Consider the following 14,790-nt stretch of genomic DNA (forward strand, 5'->3'; position numbering starts at 1 on the left):
ATTGTATTGTTAATAAAACTATTTATTTGTTTGAACATTTCTGTATTTAATCACATTTTCATTGTTAAGATACGATATGCCGAAAAACCGTTTTAATTTTTGTATTTTTTATGATGAGTTTTGGTCATTCTGTTTTGTTTACTATGGTAAATAAAAAAATTAAATTAAAAAAAAAAACTGTAATGTGCATGCTCTTGTGGTTTAATTCATTATTTTGTTGTACTAGAATTATTAGCAACTAAAAAAGTTTTAACTTACTCTACCAAACCAACTAATTTAGCTTTAGCAAGGAACAGACTTAATTAGTCTACATTACATGGAAAATAAATTATGTTATGGCTTTTTCCTCTGCTCTGACTAGATACTGCCATATTTTGGAGTGTTTTGGAACTGCCGCAGTAATTACAGCATCACATTCACAGAAAATAAGGATGCTTTTCCACGGATAACACACTGATGTCTCCGCTGTTGTTGTTTTCTAGACTGTTACAGAAATGTTTTCTAAATGACTGAATAATACAGTCTTTTTCTACTTTTTGACTGCAAATAAATTCACTCACCCGCAAGACATTCCAAACCTGTGTGGGATTACAAATTTATAAAATGTTAAATATAGGTTCCAATATAATAGTAGGTAATAAAGCTGACATATCCAAGAAGATCAAATCAAGAAAATCCAGAGTCTGAGATAATGACCTTTTGTCTTTGTGCTCTTCCTCACCAGTCTTGCCAGACTGATTGAATTAGCACCTATGCATTGTTCTGCTGATGAGATCAAGGCTGGGAAAATGACAGTGTCTGGCATTTTCCTGATTCAATTTGCATGCTTTGTTTACATTGTCTCCACCTCTACGGTATGGATCCCTCCCACTTGAATTTATAAAACTACAATGTCTTAAGGACAAGTTAGACTTTTGATGACTGCAGCGCCACGCAGAGCGTTCTCAATAAAGAATCCCGCTGAAGAATACCCAAGAGTCTCCTGGTCTTCGTTTCTGAGATCCCAACACCTGTTAGACTTGATTTTTTTCCATATAATAAGAAATAAAAGCATATGGGTTTGGAATGACATGTGGGTGACTAAAAGATGACCGTTTTTTATTTTAGGCTTTGTAGTATTCCATTAAACCTCTCAAATGCTTTAGCCCAGACCAACACGTCATCGAGGAGCAGCAGACTTGCTGGGAACCCACGTGTGGAGCCGTGGCACATGTAGGGAATGATGCCCAGTGCTCGGACTCTGCTGTCTGGCTGTTGTCGAGCTCGGGCGAGTGTTGAGCAATGAGGCCCCAGCGAATAGCAGTTCTGCCCTTAACTCATCCCTTCTGGCAGGCCTGTGTGCTAATGATCTGTGTGGCCGAACTGTTAGACGATCTGCAGCCTGTCCCAGCGTGCAACGCTTGCCCAATATACAGCCACTCACTTACCGCTAACATAAGACTTCTCTTAATACACAGCATGTATTTTAATACACCTTTGAAACATGAGTTGGTTTATTTATTTATATGCGTGCTCTTGGCATGCTCTCTACTGTCTGGGGAGTCTTTCTATATCATTCTCTCAGAGGTGCAGCAGCATCTAGTGGTCTTGCGTATAAGAAACCTTTGCCTCGGTGGTGTCAATGCAGCGTCTTGCAGAAAGATAGCTATTGAATAGTAGTTTTTCCTCTAATCTGTTGTGCAAATAAAAAAATGCTTTGTTTGACTTTGTTCTGGGCACATGCAAATACAAAATAAATATATATATATAGTTACATGTATTCACGAAGCATGAGCAGAACAAACTTCTGTGTAAATTTATCATAAACATGCATGAATTGAAACTGGATAAATGGAATAAAGTATTGCAAGAATTTATGCAAGCATAGTTGCAAAAATACAAACAATGCAGAAAAGTATTCAGTTGCATAAGTTGTGTCAAAGTCAATTTATGGTTTTACGACTGATTAACACTCAACTCTAAAACGATGCAGCTCACGCAGAGTGTAACAATTTATGCAAGATAGATTTTCCTAACAATCTACGTAAAATGCTAAAATGATTTCAAAAGTAGTTCTTAATGTATAATGCAGAATGTAAAAGAATAGCAGAGTTCATATGATAAAGCACAGAGGAACAGTATTGTTGGAATCACATTTTTTATTATTTATTATTATTATTTAGATTTTTTGCAGCTGATTGATATTTAAAACATTGACAGGCAATAAGAATCTATCCTGCTTTGAAGAGCTAGAGCATTTAAAGCACAGGCGACAAAAGTCCAGTATGTGCTAATTATAAGCAGAACAATATTGTGCGTTGGTGCACACACTAATATAGTTATTATTTTAGTTATCGTCTTGGTGTGAACATGTCTTTCTGAAAGTTTATGCAATTAGCTAAGTATTAAAATGTCTGATGTAATTTGCACATAATTAGTTTGGATGAGAATCTAACAGTTTACACATTCATTTGATGTATATTATGTTACAAATTTGTATTTTTATTAGAATACTTTTTCTTTCAATTATTTTTATTACAAAATATGGTTCGGTATTACTATAATTTTTTTTGTCATTTTGTTAAAAAAAAATGTTTTTTTAACCATATTTACTTTCTTTGTGATACAATTTTTTTTATTATTACTGTAAAATCAGAAATGAATTGATAGAAGCGTCCATGCTGTCATTTAGCGGGAAGTCGAGGCCTAATGGTTAGAGAGTCGGACTCCCAATCGAAAGGTTGTGAGTTCGAGTCCCGGGCTGGCAGGAATTGTGGGTGGGGGGAGTGCATGTACAGTTCTCTCTCCACCTTCAATACCACGACTTAGGTGCCCTTGAGCAAGGCATCGAACCCCCAACTGCTCCCCGGGCGCCGCAGCATACATGGCTGCCCACTGCTCCGGGTGTGTGTTCACAGTGTGTGTGTGTGTGTTCACTGCTCTGTGTGTGTGCATTTCGGATGGGTTAAATGCAGAGCACAAATTCTGAGTATGGGTCACCATACTTGGCTGAATGTCACATCACTTTCACTTTGATTTAAATTCCTTTTTATGACTTGCTGTGTTTCCCAGTGTTTTGTAAGAAGAAACTGGGTTTATTTGTTACATAAGGTTCATCTAATACCACATGTACTGAATCTCAAAAATAATAATAATAATAATAATTAATTAATCATCTCTCCCATTTTCTGTACATTTCCTGTTGTGTGTTAATCTCGACACCCTCCTAAAGCATCCATGCTAAGGTGTTAATATCAGCATCCAGCCTAACAGCTCATGAATGCTAACCAAAAGCTCGCTGTGAAAGCGCTCCAGATCTCTGCAGCCCGTGCTAACAGATTAGCACTTCAAAAAGGGCAAAGCGGTCTCCAACTCTGACACGCCATCAATACACATTCTTTAATGTCGTGCCTCTGGCTGTTGCTGTTGACTCGGCAGATAACCTCGACGTCATTTAGCACAGCTTATTTCTGCAGAACGTGACATCCAGCACCTTTTAATCCCATTATAGCATTATTATTTGTCAGAAACCTAATATACTCGCATGATGACACATTCAGGATGTGTACAGGTTTCCTGTGCCAACAAGAATTAATGTCACTTTGCTTGAGGTATTTATGGCAAATTGCGTAATGATTCTTCCAGGTCTCTGATACTCATACGAGTCTAATATCAGAAAAGAACTCAACAAAACAACCCCGCGTCAAGGATTCAACATAAGATGCATTAAACGAAATGCAAACATACACAGGCAAATACTACATTTGTCAAAATCTGTTCTGATGAAGAAACAAACATAAATGAATATATCTCATAATTCTGGGCTTAACCAATAACCTGAGTCACGTTAGAAGGCCTTCAGTGTTTCCTACGATATGTGCAGCATATACAGTATCTCCCATCAGATCAGTCAGAACCCTTCACTGATAAGCATCAATCTGTTTGCTTTCTGGAGTGCAGTGCACTTCGTTAATAAAATCAATCTGCACACGTCTGAGGCTCTGGGCTCAGATCTGGTGATGTACCAGAAGATTTTATCAATGACTCGATGTAATGTCTCAGCACAAGCTAATTTTCTCTTGCACAAAAGGCAGTTAGAGTATAATGCAGATAAAATAATAGAGTACACCTTTGGTTGAGTGAAGACCGTCTGGGGCCATTTTACTTTGACCTAAAAGGTACACCTTATACAAAGGGGAATATACAAGCATATTATCTACTAAACCCATAATGGGAATATTTTAAAGGTATCTGTTGAATTCTGATAGACTTCTCTAGCAACACAGAATGGATCAGGTTAGCGTTTCTTTTCTGTGAAAAAACTTGTGCTATGATGCTATGCATGCCAGTTGTATTGTATTTTTGTATTATTTTGTTTTAAAGTCAGTCTATAAATAATCAAACATCACTTATGTAATGCAAAGTCTCTTCATTAAGCAACATAATTAGAAGAATCATTTCTGTCTTTAGCACAAAAGCTAAAGTGAGGTATGAAAACAAACTTCATTATTCAAGCAATGCAACACAATAAAGAGCATTTGTACTATACAGCAGATCAGTTAACAATAAGTTGAATGACTTAGTTTTGACACAATGTTAACAATTAGTTTAGATTCTTGCTCCACCAAGGAAGATGATTCCAGAACTATGCATCTCTGAAGAAGAGGTAACACGTTTCCTTCATGAATGATTCAGCATTTTTTGATTCGACTGAATGGACGAATCAATGACTCACTTCTAAAGACAGCCATTTGTTTTGTCCCTGAGTAAATCCATGCTCATACATTTCTTCAGTTCCTGCTTTCTTCCTGAATAAATCGACTGAATGAATGATTCAATGATTCGCTCATAGTGACGGCCAGTAGTTTTATCCCTGTGAATCTGTGTTTGTGAGTTCATCGGTTAAGTGAATGCTTCAGTCAGACACTCACATGCTTTGTTCCTGAATGAATCACTGTTTTGAATGAATCAAATGAATGAATGATTCAGCGAGTCTATCAAAAAGACAGCCAATTGTTTTATTCCTGTACAAATCTGCTTTTGTAACGAATCAGTTTAATGAATGCTTCAGTCAGTCACTCACCTGCTTTACTCTGTAATGAATCAATGTTTTAAACAAAAATGGTTTGAGTGAATAGTTTGACAGTAAATGATGATTTTGTTTTCTATACAAACATGCAGTGTTTGCCTTTGTTAATTGACCTGATTTGTTCCATAATGAACTAATGTTTTAAACAAATTGGTTGAGTGAATGATTCAGTGACACACTAATAAAGACAGGTCGTAGTTTTGATTGTGTTTTTGAGTGAATCAGATGAATAAATGAACCACTAACTCACTCAAATATGGTCTCTTTTCGCCACAAACTGGTGCAATGATGTAACTCAGGAAGAGTCACTCCAAATTGATACAAAAGTTGCAACTAACTGTTGTATAATAATATTTCGTTGCTTGTTGAAATCGTTATCCCAATTTAAGCTAATAGTAATAGTGGATCTTGCCTTAACAAGCACTGCTAGCCATTAAATAGTAAAAATATTGTACAAGTCTACAGAGCTGAAGAAGAGCAGCCATTTAATAAAGCATTTTAAGAGTGAAACAGACAACCAGTGACAAATTTTACAATTGACTAGACATTTATAGGCAATTTTTACAGATACATTTTGGCATAATGCCTGCAAATAAGTCCAATTTATAAACCTCTCACTACGCCATGTTGGGTTGAGAAGAGATTCCAGCAATCCCGTTCAGACATTTTCAGAAAATCCGTCCTTCTGGTTGGTACAAAACAATACCAGAACAGCTTAGTGGAGGATTAGACTTGCACCTGGTCCCCAATGAATTCTCTAACGGTGTTAAAACCGAAAAAGTGAACTGTGCGGCGAGCCAGAATGAGATTTCCATGCAAATTGTTGGCCCCATCTTCCTCCTCCTTTATAATAATCCCAACTCAATCCATCCCTCAGTTCAAATTGTGCCTAAATCTTCATTCTCTCAGTGTATTTTAGTGTTGACTTTCTGTGCATGATTCCAGGTGATCGACATTAAGGAGAAGCTGAAGGAGTCGAAGAAATTCTGGTCGTCGCTGCCAGATAGCATCTGTGCAGAGGACGAAGTGGCTGACCCAGATGAGGAGCAGTGCTGGAACAGTCACACAAAGGGAAGGTACGACGGTCACCTTCAGACACAGATTCCCTTGAGTCGCATTGCAGATTGTTGTGTTTCAATGACACCTTCCATGGTAATTGTTTTAGCGATAATAGGTCATAGGAAAATACTAAACATGCTCTTGGCACAATAGAAGGTTGCTGTCTGTCCAAAAATACATATATTGTGTTAACCAACCAATTTTTTTTAAATATAAATGAATTACTGAATTAAATTTTATTTTATTGAACTGAATTTAATATGTGCAAATTTTGTGTTATCCACTGGTAAATTAAATTAAATTAAATTAAATTAAAATTTTACTATGGTTAAAAGTTCCAGTTTGGGGTGAGTGCAAATAAATTAATAATTTCATTGAGCAAGGATGCATTAAATTGTAGAAACATGGCATTAAAGACAACAAAATATAATGAAAATTCAGCTTTGCATCAAATGAATCAATTACATTTTAAATGTACTGTTAATATTTAAAATATTAGATTGTTCAATAAGATTTAGATTTAAATAAATGAAATGCTATTAATTATGTAATTATTCATAATTTTTAACCATTACAATTACACTTCCAATTTTATTTTAGGCAGAAACTTGCATAGTGTTTGGATTTATAAAGTTCAATAAATTCAAAATAAATATACTGAAATAAATACATTTTTACTACAATTTTTGAAAATTCAGCTTTGGGGTAAAGTACATTTAAAGCTATTTAATTTTTTTTAATAATTTAGACTTGGTGAGAGGATGAGACAATCAAGCTTACCAACCCCAAACCTTTGAATGGTTTTGTGTATTAGTATGTGAAGTTAAGATGTTGCATCCAAAACAACTACATATATCTGAGTTTAAAAACAGACTTTTAATTTATTTGTCTTGACTTGTTTGGAACAAGTACACTGACAAGCTAGCAATGCAACACATTTTTTTATTTTTTTTACTATTATTTTTTTAAATGCTGCAAGACTTTGAAAAAACTATGAGACACATTGGAAATGCTCAAGGACCGCAGTTTGCATGTTACATTAGAGTTTCTTAAACAGCATTTAAACAATAAATAAATACATGAAATAAAGCAATAAAAAAGGCTTTGGATGGATTGACAGGCCTGTGGTTTTAGTGTAGTTCATCCCTTCAGTTCATCTCAGTTCTCATGAACACGCCATGATGTCTGTCACTCCGTCTGCCCGCCTTTGACAATAAGCCAGATGGCTTTGCAGAAAACCCGTCCGCTTTCCAGTCCTCCACAAGTGATAATATCAGCAGATGGTGCAATATAAGATGTGTTTCATTTTCTTTCCAAGCGGCCTCATCATGTAAATGACCCGTACTGTGTGAAAAGAAGTTTTTTTAGAGCACCTAATAGACAAATTAATGCAAATGATAAGACTTGGTATAGCTGAAATACATGTGATTTATATATATATATATATATATATATATATATATATATATATATATATATATATATATGTCAGATCTGGTCTCCACAGAGTACACCATTCCCATTATTGCTTAATTACTGCTTAAAAACCAAATGGATTTTACTTGAATAGGAGCACATTTGCGATGCCGCAACCTTGGGAGCACTCAACAAGTTTCATTTATTTTTACACAAAGCACCACCTGAAATATTAATTAGGCACAAACAATTACCTCTTGCTAAAGTGCTTATTAGGAGATTAGATCTCAATAGAGTTGGTTGCATGCATAATGCTTCAATGTGTTTATATTGACTCACAGGGTTCAGATAAAGAGGCAGAAATTGAGCAAAGGCAAACATGGTATATGCAATAAATTCAGTGCGAATCACAGATTCTACAGACTTCATTGTGTAGATCATTCGATAAGATAATCATGCCTATAATTTATTGCTTTAAAATTGATCACAGTTCACATTTATCACATTTATCACTTTATTTCAAATTAGGCAGAAACTGGTTGTAAATTAATTTGACTATATTTCTCATGAAACTTTATTACGGTTATTTAAAAAAATAAATAAATTAGGCAGAAACTGGTTGCATATTGCTTGGATTTATAATGGTCATATACATATACATTTATTATAATCATGTACATTTATTAAAATAAATACATTTTGACTACAGTTTTTAATTTTAAACCACCACCTTTTTATATAAATTTAAATAAATAATTTCTTATTTTAAACTTCTACACCTTTTCAGCTTCAACATATACCTTTTCAATTTTGTTTTGCAAAGAAACTGGTTGAATAGTGTTAGGAATTAAAATGTTCATAAATTCAAAATTAATGTATAGATAAGTTTGACTATATATATATATTTTTTTTTTCATGTTAAACTTCATCCCAGTTACCTTTTTATTAATTAATTAATGAATGCGTTTATTTAGAATGTGGCTGCTTGGATTTATAATATTCAATTAATTCAAATGAATGATTTTAAATTTAAAGATTAAGAATCTCATTGTTAGAATGATGATCCATTAATAATGTAATTTGCTAAATTATGTATTTGCTAAATTTGCATACTTATTTATTCCATATTTATTGCCTTTTTTGCAACTACTTAAAATAATATAATCTGCCAATAAGTGTGTGCTATTTAACCATGAAAGCACTTGAGATTTAATAATAATATTAATAATAATAATAATAATAATAATAATAATAATAATAATAATAATAATAAAGTCTTTCTTTCTTGTCTTTTCCTGGACAAGCAGCGCAAGTAATTATGCAAAATGTAACAATAAATAAATAAGTAATCTATAAACAAAATTACATCAGATTACCTTAATGCCCCCTCCCCCCCTTTTTTGATAATCTGCATGTACCATAACTGTTTTATAATGCATGCTAGCTTATTAAAAGTGTTTCTGAGTCCTTCGCTGAAACTTTAACACTTTTATTAGCTGCCTTGCAAGCACAACATTTCCTTCAAGAAATGCAGATCTAGTAATGTTTGCACCTTTTCAACCAAGGTGATTTTCACGCTATATGGGAAAGTGTAGCTTGCAGCCTGCCATTATTCTTGTGTTGTACAGCGCAGGGCGACGCAAAAACGCTGACTTCTGATGCACGCGGTGCAAGTGAATATTGCAAATGAAGTCCTTCTGCACACAATGTAGAGCTGCAGGGCATGTTAATGTGAACGTGAGAGGTGCTGATCCTGCTGAAGTCGCTGTTGATGGGGTCATGCTTGAGCCCAACACTTCATCATGTGACCATTACAAATGCAGCAAAATATTAAGGTTTTATTATAACTGGCTGGAGAAAATGCATTTCGAGGCACATAAATGTTTTTGATTTATGTGTTTGCATAAATTATGATTTTTGTTTAATTTATTACATTTCTGTACGTAAATGCATTTCCCCTTTAATGATTTGTAATCAAATATAGATCACAGATTCCAAAAAGTGAATCATTTGATGTTTTTGTTGAACCCTGACTGTGAAAGCCTGCGAATAAAATATTTCCACCAAATGCTTGCCTCCTGTTGATTTCCAGATATTTCCCTGAAGTTGTAAAAGACGGTCTCACGAACCAGCTCAATAACCCAGAGGTGGAAGTGGACATCACCAGACCGGACACCTTCATCAGACAGCAGATCATGACCCTGCGAGTGATGACCAACAAGCTGCGAAACGCCTACAACGGCAAAGACGTCTACTTCCAGGACTCCAGTGAGTTGCTTCCTTTTGAAAGAAAGGCTTTAAAGTATCAAAAATATAAAAACATATAATATATATATATATATATATATATATATATATATATATATATATATATATATATATATATAATTTTTTTTTTTTTTTTTTTTTTTTTTTTTTTCATCATGATAATCACACAAGTGAAAAAACAGACATGATATGCCATTACAAACATCTACATACAGTATATGCATTTGGCTTTCATCCAAAGCAACCCACATTTTGTCTTGAGTCAGAAATTATAAATGCAATTAATTCAGCATGTAAATCAAACTGGCATTGCAGGCATTATTACTTACAAAAATGTAAAAATAAGATGTTATAAAATATATAACTTTCCAGTTATGTTCGATTTTGTAAGTTGGAGAATTTGCAGCCTATATAGAAGTTTTTGTTTACTTTTCAGTGCAATTTTGAGGAACACAAACAACTCAAAGGTGAAAAAGTCAGCAAGCTCATCGCTCTGAGTGCACTGCTCCGTTCTAAAGGAGACAAATTAGTATTTAAGTCATGCACCATACGCTCTGTTATTGGCACTTATTTTGGTTTTGACCTACTTTAGATCTGACTTTCTTAAAGGTATAATGCATAGATGAAAATAGATTCCTTTCTTAAAGGTATAATGCATAGATGAAAATAGATTCAATTGCACAGTTAAAAATAAGCCCAAACTGGCATGCACATTTACACCCTTTTCTGATGCAAAAGCTCTCCAGCATGTGTTATTCCCCGTAAAGAGGCCAGCCCATCCCTTAAACAGCCGCCCGCTGGCTCCATTAATCATTCGACGGCGTCACAACGCATCCCACGCCGTCTAGACCCTCTGCCAGAGTCAGTGAAATGAGATCCCTCATCTGTCACAAACTCACACCAACAGGAAGCTGAATTATGATAATGGAGGGTCGGGTTCTGGAATATTCACGTCTTCCGGTGCCATTTATGTTTGCTGGGTTTGAGTTGATCGGGAGTAACTCTTAACCTATGTAGGGACCAACTAATAATCATTCAAGAAATCAGTAAATCAGTTCAGAGATCAATAAATCAATGCAAATATACACTCTAAAAAAATGCTGGGTTAAATATGGACAAACCCATGAACTGCGCGATCAAAACAACCTAATCGCTGGGTTTGTCCATATTTTACCCAAAGCTGGTTTGTACTGTATTTAACTCAGCATTTTTTTTTAATAGACAAATAAATAAATCTGATTTAATAATAATAAGATAATACTATATATATATATATATATATATATATATATATATATATATATATATATATATATATATATATATATATATATATATATATATATATATATATATAATTAAATAATATGCAAAAATATAAAATGTATTAAAAAAATATTGAAATTACAATATAAAATTTACCAATGTATAATAATTTATTATAGAGAAATTTAAATGTAGTTGTTATCCCCTTTATAAACACACATAAAATATCTTTGTAATTTAAAATAATTATAATAGAAAAAAATCTAATATAAAATATAATAATAGATAAATTTAATAAATAAATATGTAGCAATTAATAATTGAGATGCAGTCAATAAGTTCTTTATAAACACACATGAAGTATCATATATAATTATAATTTATGTTTATAAAATATAACATTAAAATAATTTAACAAAACAATAAAAATATATATTATGTATAATAATGTATTAATAATATAAAACAATAATATTCATAGTAAACATTTTAAATATTTCAAATATATATAGATTTTTGCTTTATATGGTTTTTAAATATTTCATATTTTTATAATAATTCAAAACCAACTTATAATTTATAAGGTTTAACATTTTATCTTTACATTAAAAAAAAAGTAAAAAATATAAATGCATTTTTAGACATTAATTCATTTGCTTGTGTTCGGTCCATTTTTCTAAATTATCTTCAGACACTAAACATGATTCCTTAATATTTTTATTCCCCAATTTGTAACTGTACCGAACCTGCATTTTTCACTGATTTTAGATGCAGCCTGCAGGTGCATGTTATTTCTGTGCATTTCTTCATACACTGACTCGTTTGTGTTTCTCTGTGCCAGGTGATGAGGAGAGCGGCTCGGGCAGCGGAAGCGGCTTCACCACAGAACCGGAAGTGGTGCATACGGAGCCGCCGATGCTGGAAGCGGACAAAAGCGACCCTCAGCCACCAGCAGACGCAGCGGGCCCTCGGCAGACGCCTTCACTGCAGTTACTGTCCGCTGTAACGGCCCTCACATGGCTGCTGCTGCGGTGGAGATAATGGCAGTAGACGGCACGCAGCTGCACGGACGCTTAAGACAGACGCAGCGTCGCTCACGCTGTTAGACTTTCCCTAACTGGACTGGACATTTTCCAAAAAATAGCAAGAAAAAGCCCATGAAAAAAAGGAGAGCAAGCTAGTTAGCTAGACATGAGGAGGAAACCTTTGCATCCTGCTTGTTCCAAAGAATGCTTGGTGCAATCAGAAGCCAACTGCTCTCATTCCTAAATGAAGTTAAAAGAAAAGCAAACTTTTAGGGTGAAAAGTGGTCGCCGTGCAAATGGGATCACTTTACTTCTTCGGAAAAGAATGGGAAAATATGAAAATCTATTTTTGTTTTCCTTTTATACTGCATAAAATGAGACAAAAATACAAAATACGCTTTTTTTTTTCTTTTTTGCGTTTTGCCCTTCCCGAGTTCATTGTGCGATAAAAAGCAGACATTATAAAGAAAAACGTAAGAATAAAAATCTATATAAATCAACTCGTTTATGTACCACTGTGAGAATGCATGGGGAGGTCGTGAGTAAATGTTTTTAACTGTGATTTTCACACAATTTTAATGCTTTTACTCTTTTTTTGAAGTGTTTTTGTGGTTATTTTGCTAGGCTGATGGCGATTTAAGGTCATTTTATAGGACTTCAGATGGTGAGCGTGAAGGTCAAGTTTTACGAGGGCTGCTCCTGCTTAATTAAAAATTAATGATCCATATCTTAATATATAAAGGTTTTAGTTATAAAATGTTTTCTTACAGAGAAAGATTTATTTATATTTCTTATATAATTATATATTTTGGCTTTACTGGATAGCAACTTTTATTCAGAAGCGCGTATCTAACAAAATATCTCTTGCTAATCTTTTTTTTTTTTTGGTTTTGCTATTTTCAGTTCAAAATCATTTATTTATTTAACAAATATTTTCTTTTGGATGTGCCTGGTACAGGCTATTTTAAAATAAATTCCTTACTGAATAACTCAGTTTCCTTTGCTCTGTATGTAATTCTGATTTGGGATAGTTTTTCTAGTGAAAAGCCAGTGTTAAGCCCGACTGATTCATGTTCCTTACGCTCATTTATATACTCATCATTGTAATTGATTATGTATGCAAAACCCTCATTTATTCATCAACAGCTAGCTCACCATATCATCATTTCATGTATAAACATTTACAAAATTATTTTGTTGTGAAACAACAGGACTCATTTATGAAACTAAAGCAGATTACATTTGTGTGTAAATATTAAATATATAAAACGTCTTTTTTTATTCTGTATTTTGCAACATGCAAAATGCTTCTATGAATTTGCATTTTTGACAGATTTGAAGAAAAGTAGCATTCCAACACAGTGGATGCTCTGCAGTGAATGGGTGCCGTCAGAATAAGAGTCTAAACAGCTGATAAAAACATCACAATAATCCACAGCACTCCAGTCCATCAGTTAATATCACGAGAAGCCAAAACAAAACAAATCCATCTAGATGTTTTTAACCCTACATTATTTCTTCCAGCTAAAATACAAGTCCATAATCCACAATAATGATTCATCCAACGAAAAAGTCATCTCGTCTGAATCAGGAGAGAAGCACTTTTAACAAGAGAAAAAGCTGCAAAACAGCTCTAAACAAATGTGTGGGTGGATTTTGATGGGAGAAAAAATAGGAGATGGACCTTTTCCCTGGTGGGAAGCATTATTATGGATTATGGACTCATATTTTAGCTAGAAGCAATGGGTTTAATTTAAAAATGTCTTAATGGATTTGTTTCATACAAACACGCAGCTTCTCTCTTCACAAGACATGTATTGATGGACTGGAGTGTTGTGGATTACTTGTGGATTATTGTGATGTTTTTATCAGCTGTTTGAACTCTTATTCTGACGGCACCCATTCACCTCAGAGGATCCGTTGGTGAAACAGTGACGCAATGCTACATTTCTCCAAATCTGATGAAGAAACAAACCCATCTACATATTTTAATTTTTGGATGAACTATGCCTTTATTTTAAATCGGATTCAACATTTTTTATGAAAGACTTACATTGTTCTGTTTATGTTTCACAAACGAGGCCCAATGGGTTTGAGTGGCTATGAATGTTAGAAGGGCACTTTCTTGGGTTGACTTGTATCTGTAGTTATGAATGTTCCCAATCCAGTGCAATTCAAATTCGATTTATACATTGAACAAACTGACATAATTACCAGTTTAATGGCTCAGAACTACCATTATGAATGCTGGCATGTGTTAATGTATCATTTTATGACAGCCTCTCCAAACAACTTGTGGTAAATGGAAGGATTTTGTGCATTCACCCAGAACCGCAAAGCTGTGCTTTAAGTTCAAAGCTGCCTGCTAAAACATCATGCCTCTTGTCATCATTGAAATGCAAAGATGCTAAAAGATCCTCTAATGCCCTCTTCTCATAGATGCGTGAAGGTTTAATTGAAGCATCAGTGAGGATGGGTGGCATGTGGAATATAGACACACAAGCAGCTTTGAAAATTAAATGAGAGAGAGTCCGGTGAGGCTCCACTGCATCTGGTTTTGAAGGCAGGACAGGGAGCAGAAAACGATGTGCTATTTTGCTCATGCGTGGGTACTTTTGTCTTCCCAGAAAGGCTCAGAAAGCACCTCGGTGGGTTTTGGAAATGCGAAATTCAGTGAGCCAGGAGAGA

General features: G+C 34.2%; 1 protein-coding gene across 2 annotated transcripts in view; it reads left to right on the forward strand.

The window, feature by feature from the left end:
• Positions 1-13,572, forward strand: part of LOC132143364 (glypican-6-like) — a 192,557-nt gene extending 178,985 nt beyond the window's left edge. For both annotated transcript variants that reach the window (XM_059553519.1, XM_059553520.1), the window contains 3 exons: positions 6,014-6,144; positions 9,636-9,811; positions 11,919-13,572. In XM_059553519.1, the coding sequence (XP_059409502.1) occupies positions 6,014-6,144; positions 9,636-9,811; positions 11,919-12,118 (507 nt within the window). In that variant the 3' untranslated portion in view covers positions 12,119-13,572. The remainder of the gene's footprint in view (positions 1-6,013; positions 6,145-9,635; positions 9,812-11,918) is intronic.
• The last annotated feature ends 1,218 nt before the right edge of the window (positions 13,573-14,790 follow it).

Source organism: Carassius carassius, chromosome 7, assembly GCF_963082965.1.
Source record: "Carassius carassius chromosome 7, fCarCar2.1, whole genome shotgun sequence".
Lineage (NCBI taxonomy): Eukaryota > Metazoa > Chordata > Actinopteri > Cypriniformes > Cyprinidae > Carassius > Carassius carassius.